Genomic DNA, 10,474 nt, shown 5'->3' with positions numbered 1-10,474 from the left:
TGGTTCCAAACATCTTCCAATTAAGAATGATGGAGGCCACTGTGTTCTTAGAGACCTACAATGATGCAACCATTTTTCCCCAGATCCCCGGATATGTGCCTCGACACAATCCTTTGACCTCATGGCTTGGTTTTTGCTCTGACATGCACTGCCAACTGTGGGATCTTATATAGACAGGTGTGTGACTTTCCAAATCCTGTCCAATCAATATAATTTACCACAGGTGGACTCCAATCAAGTTGTAGAAACATCTCCAGGATGATCAATGGAAACAGGATGCACCTGAGCTCAATTTCAAGTCTCATAGCAAATGATCTGAATACTTATGTAAATAAGGTATTTCTGTTTTGTATTTTTATATATATTTGCAAACATTTATAAAAACCTGTTTTCGCTTTGTCATGATGGGGTATTGTGTGTAGATTGTTCAGGATTTTTTTTGTTTAATCAATTTTAGAATAAGGCTGTAACTTAACAAAATGTGGAAAAAGTCGAGGGGTCTGAATGCTTTCCGAAGGTACTGTATCTGGCACACCTGGCACATTTTGATGTGTATTCTACATCACTATGAACATTTAAAGATATTTTTGGGTATACTACAATTATATTTCATACAGGTATGGTCATGCAAAATGATTAAATAAACCCAATTGTGTTGTTTGGTGGCCATATTGGTAAAAGGCTTCTTGGCTTAATACATGGATTCTGTGATGGCCCTGTATCTACAAGCCTCTTCCATAACATTATAGTCCAAAAACATAACTGCCCCATTACATGGAATTCTATGGTTAAGCTTCAAACATTATAATGTCAATGGCACAATATTTGCGATTTCCTTAACAATAGTTGTAGCTGGTGCATTCAAAGTTGGTTACAGTATATTTTATATAATTTAAAAGGTAACTTCATGACCTTTCAGAACGACTTTTCAAACAAAGTTGAACATGATTCAGGATTTAATGCTCTTCTATCACACATTTTCCAACACTAAGGACAGAGATCTTCAACAAAATCACTATGAGACACATCATCCCAAGTGAGCTGTACAGATCATATTTGGGGGTCTGGCTCATGGACTAGTAGGCTTGAAAAGCCATGTTCAGTATTTCATTCATTCAACAAGTCAAGACAACAGGAGAATACCGTGTAAGTGTGACTTCAGTAAACCTTAGTAATGTCTGAAAACATTCCAGGTGACTAACTTGTTTAGAATGAGGACTGTGACTTTAGTATTGGTGTATGTAGTACTATTAATGTGCTTAATTAAAAGTGTGCTAATTAAATATCTGTATGTTAAATAATACAGCTATGATCTGTTTGTGCTACGAGGCTAAAAGAAATACAGGTTAAAGGTGAGAATCATCCTTATTTTCCACAGGTTCAACAGAAGATGACTGGAAAAGTCCATGCTAATAAATAATAAAATGTTGCTCATGATATGACCTCGGTAAGAAGAGGACACATACATGAGCTTCAAATCAACCACGCAAAAAAATAGCAGCCAAATTTCACACAAAAACTCACCATAAACCAAGATGGCCGCAAGCAGAGGAACCATCTTGATGACAACAATGAACCATATAAAAAAAATCTAACAAACAAAACAAACTAAATCCAGAATAACTTCACAAAAAAGTCAACATCAAAACTACATAAAACTACCATTACTGAGATATTGACTTAAATGGTCAAACGATGACCTACACAGAAACATAAAATATGTTTATTGTTGTATAAGGGGGGGGGGGGGGCTTACCTTGAGATTGCCTTACACCCTAGTCGTGTTGTATTCTGATTCGTGTTTGCTCAAAGAGCCAATGAGGCAGAACCTGAAATGTCACCGCTCTGTCGTTTAATATCAAACTCTTTTTTGCATAGAGATTATCATATGTACTGTAAATGCATATATTGGCTACATAAAAGCAGAACATTTCAACAGAGTTTTGAACTCTGGAAGTCTTGCATGCATAGAAATGGCTGTGCTGGACATTATAGTTAAAACAAGACTTTTTCAGGTATACAGGTTGAATACAGTAGAGCACACATAGTGCATGCATAGCAAAGGTACTTTATCTTGGAAGTTATTTTGGAAGTCCAAGAAGTGAATTTAATTTATCAAGCCATCAAGGTGCAGATATCTGTACAATCAAATATAATTGAAGAAAACAGATTTGTGCCAACTTTACCACATAAAAAAAATAACACAGTTAACTTTTACTATTAACAAAGTTATTTGTGTTTGTATCTTTTGAGTTTACAAAATAAAGTTATTTGCATTCAAAATTGATTAACCCATAATCTCTTTAACAGTGGCAGGCACCAATACAAGCCCTTCTGTTGAGAGTCACTACAGACTGAATTGATCTACATGTCCTCTATAGAAAAGAGGTGTGTGTTTGTCTGATACATTGCAAATGTCGTGCACTCTATTTGCACATCATAAATCTGTATTTTAATTCAAGATGGATATCTGAAAACCTAACAAGGACACTGGCAATGTTTCTTGTTACTGAGCATGGGTTGGAGCTACATAGATAGATAAAGAAAGCAATATAGAGACAGAGACAAAGAAAGAGAGTGAATGTGTGTGAAAGAGTGAGATAGAGAGTGAGATAAATAGACAGGGAGGGGAGGAAGATAGTGGGTGAGAAAGAAAGTGAGGGGGCAGGTCTCACTACCACAGCATAACTCTTTATGGATGATAGCAGAGTTGACAAGAAGTAGGAAGATCAAAGATCAAAGCAAAAAAGGAAGCTACAACCTAAAAAAAAAAAGAAGAATGAGAGAAAGAACAAAAATAGAGGGGGATTAAAAAATGTTTAAAAAGGAAGAAAATCAATGTCACCCTCCCCCATGACATCTTCTATTAGGATGTCTTCATTGACATGGATTGATTGACCATGGATCATTGAAAATCTATAGATACTGACCGCTGGACTGCCTTCTCGTGACGCGACAGTCGGTGGCTCGTCGTGGGAACCTCTTCCAGGTCGTCATCGAGGTCGCACCCGTTGTCGGCCGCTTCCTGTGAGTAGCTGTGCTTCATCACCAGTATGCTACGCCGGTTCCCTGTGGCAACGCTGGGCAGCAGCGGCCGTACCGGCTGTGGTGGAAGGTCCGTGAGGAGGGTCTCGCGCGTGCTCAGGTTGCCGCGGCTACCCCGCCCACTGAGTGACAGCTGGGACAGGTGGGCGGAGCCCGGGTTGGAGGCGAAGCCACAGTGGTGGTCATGGACGCAGCGTGAGGATGAGCGGCGGAGCGCGTGGTAGTTCTCGAAGTCCTCCGCCAGGTCGACTAGGTCCGCGGAGGCTGCAGTGGCGTGCGTGGCGCTCCGTAGCGTGCAGAGCTCGTAGTGCGGCGGCTCGAAGACCTCCTGGAACATGGTGGGGTCGAAGTCCTCACGCCGGAGGATGTACTTCTTCCTGGGCTGTTTGATCTGAACGATGACGGACACAATGAGGAGGATGAGGACGATACAACAGGTGACGCCGATAATGGTGCCGTTTGTGTTGTTCAGGTTGTCCAGGATATTGGCTTTCCTCTTCTCTGTTGGAGGAGGGAGACAGATGGGGGCAGAGAGAAGGAAAGAAATAGAGAGATAGGTGGGAGGGAGAGAGACAGTGAGAGAGGAGCAAATAGTGGTGATCAGGAGACATTTGAATGTTTCTCTTTTAGAGAGTATGTTGTTTTCTGCTTCCATCTTTGTGAATGCAGCCATGTGGTGAAACACATTGCAGTTCTATAGTTTTTCCACTGTGCGGGGCTGCCCCTTTAAGAAATGGCCAACTTACACACACACACACACACACAATCAAATTAAATGAAATCTTATTTGTCACATGCGTCAAATACAAGTGATGTAGACTTTACCGTGAAATGCTTGCTTACGAGCCCTTCCCAATGATGCAGAGTTTAAAAATAATAATCAAAATAGCAACACAAGAGGAATAAAATAAAATACACAAGAATGGAGCTATATATCAGAAGTATCATTACCAGATCAATATGCAGAGGTACGAGGTAGATCTGTACATGAAGGATAAAGGGTAAAGTGACTAGACATCAGGATAGATAATAATAAGAGTAAAATAAAGAACAGAGTAGCAGCAGCAAATGATGAGTGTAAAAGTGTGTGTGAGTGTGTGTAATGTGTATGTATGTATGCATGTATGTGTGTGCATATGTGATTTCACACCTGGCGAAAAGATTACTGTAGCTCTGTTGGAATAATTTTTATAGATAACTTTGTCATCTTCTGGAAACAAAAGATGCTCTACAGCAGGTGTTCCCAAACAGGGGTACGCGGAATGCTGTCGGGGGTACGCCAAAAAAGAATGTGATTCACATAAAATATATCTTATTTATTTATTTAATTTTTGCACTTTTTTTCTTCTTCACAGTTTCAAACAGTCCATTTATATTTTCCAACGGAGCTATACATTTGGGTGAGTTTTTTCTCTCACCTGAGTAGCCTCGTTTCACTGCCAAAAATAAAATTAAACCATCTAGTGTTCAGCGAAATAACAACACAATGTCAAATACAGGTAGCCTAGTCAAATAATTAACATCCAATCATATTAACCGTTACTTTCTTGCGGGAATTCCACTTAGCGGTTCGTATGTAGCCAAACGTAGCTGCTGCTCATGTTGGTATCTGTACTGATGGCGCAAAAGCCATGACAAGGAGACATAGCGGAGTGGTAACGCTCGTGCGAGCAGTTGCTCTCGACGCCACTTGGGTACACTGCAGTATCCACGAGAGGCTCTTGCTGCCAAGGGAATGCCTGACAGCTTGAAAGACGTTTTGGACACTACAGTGAAAATGGTTAACTTTGTTAAAGCAAGGCCCCTGAACTCTCGTTATTTTCTGCACTATGCAATGATATGGGCAGCGACCATGTAACGCTTTTACAACATACAGAAGTGCGCTGGTTATCAAGGAGCAACGTATTGACACGTTTCTTTAAATTGAGAGACGAGCTTAAAGTTTTGATTACTGACCATCATTTTCACTTGTCTGACTGCTTGCATGTTGACGAGTTTCTCACATGACTGGCCTATCTGGGTGATGTTCTTTCTCACCTGAATGATTTGAATCTAGGATTACAGGGACTCTTCGCAACTATAATCAATGTGCGGGACAAAATTGAGGCTATGATTAAGAAGTTGGAGCTCTTCTCTGTTTGCATTAACAAGGACAACACAGGTCTTTCCATCATTGTATGATTTTTTGTATGCAAATTAACTCAAGATTACAGACAATGTCAAATGTGATATAGCGAAGCACCTGAGAGAGCTGGGTGTGCAATTACTTTCCCGAAATGGATGACACAAACAAGTGGATTTGTTATTCCTTTCATGCCCTGCCTCCAGTTCACTTACCGATATCTGAACAAGAGAGCCTCATCGAAATTGCAACAAGTGGTTCTGTGAGAATTTAATTTAATCAGAAGTCACTGCCAGATTTCTGGATTTGGCTGCGCTCAGAGTATCCTGCCTTGGCAAATTGAGCTGTTAAGACACTGATGCCCTTTGCAACCACGTACCTATGTGAGAGTGGATTCTCAGCCCTCACTAGCATGAGAACTAAATACAGGCACAGACTGTGTGTGGAAAATGATTTAAATCGGCGTCCCGTCGAAGGAACAGTTGTAAATCATGCAGCGCCTTATGTCAAGATCGTAGATTTTAGAGAAACAACAAATGTCGGTACAGATAAGTGTCTTATATCGGCTGAAAGCTTAAATTCTTGTTAATATAACTGCACTGTCCTATTTACAGTAGCTATTACTGCGAAAAAAATGCCATGCTATTGTTTGAAGAGAGCTCCTAACAACAACACTTTTTTCACCGCGATAGGTTTGATAAATTCACCTCTGAAGGTGAAATGTGTACTTACATTCTGAAATCTTGCTCTGATTTATCATCCAAAAGCTCCCAGAGATAACATTAAGTGTCGTTTTGTTTGATAAAATCCTTTTTCATTTCCTTAAAAGGTCCATATAGCATGCATGATCAATTTTGTATCTCGTTAAATTTGCAAAGAAAGGAATCTGTGAAAATCTCACCCTAAATGTTGTTTCAACGAGTCAAATCACGTTCGTATGTATTCCTCAGAGGTCCTAGAACGTAAGAAGACTTCACTATATCATTTGGGGTGTAGTATATCCTAGAGGACACCATATTTGGTCAGAGCGCGACGCCTTCATGGCACGCCGATGACGCGGGCGGTCATCACTTGAACGACTGTATCTTTGTCAAATAAGCACCAATCAAGGTCAAACAAAGCTAGCTAGATAGCCAATGAGCCATGTATATGTCGTACCATGTAGCTACTAACCTTGTACGACAGCATGCCTTTTCATTTTGGACAGAAATTATTCAGAGTTATGAAAACTGGTTGTTTTGCAAATGTTGAACTTATAATATGGCTACGAATACTTGGAAAGCTAAATCAAAGTCCAAGTATACAGATTTGACGATATTCTTGCAGAAAAATTTAATATGAATGCGAATGTCTCCTTCACAATTTGCCCAAATGTACCTTGGGACTTCACACTAAAAGTCTTGTAGTTCACTCATTCTTCAAGTTATCCGTCTGAATCTTTGCACATACACTGCTGCCATCTTGTTGACACTATCGGAATTACAAACAGAGTGATGGCTAGAACTGGGACCTTTCTCTTGCCCTTCAAAGATGGTGGTCGTTTTTTTCTTTGTATTTTCTTCTATCAGATCTATTGTGTTATATTCTCCTACATTCAATTCACGTTTCCACAAACTTCAAAGTGTTTCCTTTCAAATGGTATCAAGAATATGCATATCCTTGCTTCAGGGCCTGAGCTACAGGAAGTTAGATTTGGGTATGTCATTTAGGCGAAAATTTGAAAAAAAGGGGTCTATCTCTAACAAGTTAACAACACTATCAACAAGGCCCTAGTTTTGTTGCACCTGGACTACTGTCCAGTCATGTGGTCAGTGCCTCAGAGAGGGACGTAGGGAAATTACAATTGGCTCAGAACAGGGCAGCACGGCTGGCACTTAAATGAACACGGAGAGCTAACATTAATAATATGCATGGCAATCTATCATCTCTCTCTTACACATACACATGATAAGACACACACACTCTACACACACGTACACATGGATTGTGTATTGTAGATATGTGGTAGTAGAGTAGTGGACTGAGGGCACACACTTAATCTGTTGTGAAAAGTGTTATGAAATGTAATGTCATGTAATATTTTAAATCATCCTCCCGAGCGGCGCAGCGGTCTAAGGCACTGCATCGCAGTGCTTGAGGCGTTCCCACAGGCCCGGGTTCAATCCCAGGCTGTTTCACAGCCAGCACACAATTGGCCCAGCGTCATCCAGGTTAGGGGAGGGCTTGGCCGGTTGGGATGGCCTTGTCCCATAGCACTCTAGCAACTCCTTGTGGCAGGCCGGGCACCTGCAAGCTGACTCCGGTCATCAATTGTACTGTGCTTCCACCGACACATTGGTGCGGCTGGCTTCCGGGTTAAGCGAGCAGTGGGGCTTGGCTGGGTTGTGCTTTGGAGGATGCATGGCTCTCAACCTTTGCCTCTCCCAAGTCCGTACTGGAGTTGCAGCGATGGGACAAGACTGTAACTACCAATTGAATATCACAAAATTGGGGAGAAAAAGTTTAAATAAATATACACTACCGGTCAAAAGTTTTAGAACAACTACTCATTGAAGGGTTTTTCTATATTTTTACTATTTTCTACATTGTAGAATAATAGTGACGACATCAAAACTATAAAATAACATATATGGAATCATGTAGTATCACTGGAGAATGCTGTGGTAGCCATGCTAGTTAAGTGTGCCTTGAATTCTAAATAAATCACAGACAGTGTCACCAGCAAAGCCCCCCCACACCATAACACCTCCTCCTCCATGCTTTACGGTGAGAAATACAAATGTGGAGATCATCCGTTCACCCACACCGTGTCTCTCCAATTTGGACTCCAGACCACAGGACACATTCCCACTGGTCTAATGTCCATTGCTCGTGTTTCTTGGCCCAAGCAAGTCTCTTCTTCTTACTGGTGTCCTTTAGTAGTGGTTTCTTTGCAGCAATTCGACCATGAAGTCCTGATTCATAAAGTCTCCTCTGAACAGTTGATGTTGAGATGTGTCTGTTACTTGAACTCTGTGAAGCATTTATTTGGGCTGCAATTTCTGAGACTGGTAACTCTAATGAACTTATCCTCTGCAGCAGAGGTAACTCTGGGTCTTCCTTTTCTGTGGCGGTCCTCATGAGAGCCAGTTTCATCATAGCGCTTGATGGTTTTTGGGACTGCACTTTCAAAGTTATTTTCCGTATTGACTGACCTTCATGTCTTAAAGTAATGATGGACTGTCATTTCTCTTTGCTTATTTGAGCTGTTCTTGCCATAATATGGACTTGGTCTTTCACCAAATAGGGCTATCTTCTGAATACCACCCCTACCTTGTCACAACACAACTGATTGGCTCAAACGCATTAAGAAGGAAAGAAATTCCACAAATTAACTTTCAACAATGCACACCTGTTAATTGAAATGCATTCCAGGTGACTATCTCAAGCTGGTTGAGAGAATGCCAAGAGCGTGCCAAGCTGTCATCAAGGCAAAGGGTGGCTATTTGAAGAATCTCAAATATAAAATATATTTTGATTTGTTTAACACTTTTTTGGTTACTACATGATTCCATATGTGTTATTTAATAGTTTTGATGTCTTCACTATTATTCTACAATGTAGAAAATAGTAAAAATAAAGAAAAACCCTTGAATGAGTAGGTGTTCTAAAACCTTTGACCGTTAGTGTATATTTTAAATTGTACACTGAACAAAAATATAAACGCAACATGTAAAGTGTTGATCCTATGTTTCATGAGCTGAAATAAAAGATCCCAGAAATGTTCTATATACACAAAAAGCTTATTTCTCTAAAATGTTGTGCACAAATTTGTTTATGAGCATTTCACCTTTGCCACGATAATCCATCCACCTGACAGTTGTGGTATATCATGATCATTACACAGGTGCACCTTGTGCTGGGTACAATAAAAGGCCACTCTAAAATGTACAGTTTTGTCACACAACACATTGGTAAAGATGTCTCAAGTTTTGAGGGAGCGTGCAATTGGCATGCTGACTGCAGGAATCTCCACCAGAGTTGTTGCCAGAGAACTGAATGTTAATTCCTCTACCATAAGCTGCTTCCAACGTCGTTTTAGAGAATTTGGCAGTACGTCCAACCGGCCTCACAACGGCAGACCATGTATATGGTGTCGTGTGGGGCAAGCGGTTTGCTGATGTCAACGTTGTGAACAGAGTGCCCCATGCTGGCGGTGGCGTTATGGTATGGGCAGGCATAAGCTACGATCAACAAACACAATTGTATTTTATCGATTGGCAATTTGAATGCACATAAATACCGTAACGAGATCCTGAGGCACATTGTGAGGCCCATTTTTTTTTAAAGGTATCTGTAACTAACCGAAGCATATCTGTCTCCCAGTCATGTGAAATCCATATCAGCTGGCAGCTTCATTAAATAGTACCCACAAAACACCAGTCTCAATGTCAACAATGAAGAGGCGACTCCGGGATGCTGGCCTTCTAGGCAGAGTTGAAAAGAAAAAGCCATATCTCAGACTGGCCAATAAAAAGAAAAGATTAAGATGAGCAAAAGAACACAGACACTGGACAGAGATATGGCTTTTTCTTTGCAACTCTGCCTAGAAGGCCAGCATCCCGGAGTCGCCTCTTCACTCTTGACGTTGAGACTGGTGTTTTGCGGGTACTATTTAATGAAGCTGCCAGTTGAGGACTTGTGAGGTGTCTGTTTCTCAAACTAGACACTCTAATGTACTTGTCTTCTTGCTCAGTTGTGCACCGGGGCCTCCCACTCCTCTTTCTATTCTGGTTAGAGCCAGTTTGCGCTGTTCTGTGAAGGGAGTAGTACATAGCGTTGTACGAGATTGTTGGCAATTTCTCGGATGGAATAGGCTTCATTTCTCAGAACAAGAATAGGCTGACGAGTTTCAGAAGAAAGTTCTTTGTTTCTGGCCATTTTGAGCCTGTAATCGAACCCACATATGCTGATGCTCCAGATACTCAACTAGTCTAAAGAAGGACAGTTATATTGCTTTTTTAATCAGGACAACAGTTTTCAGCTGCTGTGCTAACATAATTGCAAAAGGGTTTTCTAATAATCAATTAGCCTTTTAAAATGATAAGCTTGGATTAGCTAACACAAGGTGCCATTGGAACACAGGAGTGATGGTTGCTGATAATGGGCCTCTGTACGCCTATGTAGATATTCCATAAAAAATCTGCCGTTTCCAGCTACAATAGTCATTTACAACATTAACAATGTCTATCTACACTGTATTTCTGATCAATTTTATGTTATTTTAATGGAAAAAAATGTATTTTTCTTTCAAATACAAGGCCATTT

At 40.6% G+C, this 10,474-nt stretch overlaps 1 protein-coding gene across 1 annotated transcript in view; it reads right to left on the bottom strand.

The window, feature by feature from the left end:
- Window positions 1-1,768: 1,768 nt before the first annotated feature.
- neto1l (neuropilin (NRP) and tolloid (TLL)-like 1, like) overlaps window positions 1,769-10,474 on the bottom strand; it is a 156,285-nt gene continuing 147,579 nt past the window's right edge. The window contains exons 9-10 of the mRNA XM_038973246.1: window positions 2,931-3,546; window positions 1,769-1,829 (exon numbers count right to left, since the gene is read on the bottom strand). Coding sequence (XP_038829174.1) covers window positions 1,769-1,829; window positions 2,931-3,546 — 677 coding nt within the window. The remainder of the gene's footprint in view (window positions 1,830-2,930; window positions 3,547-10,474) is intronic.

This window comes from Salvelinus namaycush, chromosome 33 (assembly GCF_016432855.1).
Source record: "Salvelinus namaycush isolate Seneca chromosome 33, SaNama_1.0, whole genome shotgun sequence".
Taxonomy (NCBI): Eukaryota; Metazoa; Chordata; class Actinopteri; order Salmoniformes; family Salmonidae; genus Salvelinus; species Salvelinus namaycush.
The sequence above is the reverse complement of the archived record's forward strand: the minus strand, read 5'-3'. Positions and strand labels throughout refer to the sequence as shown.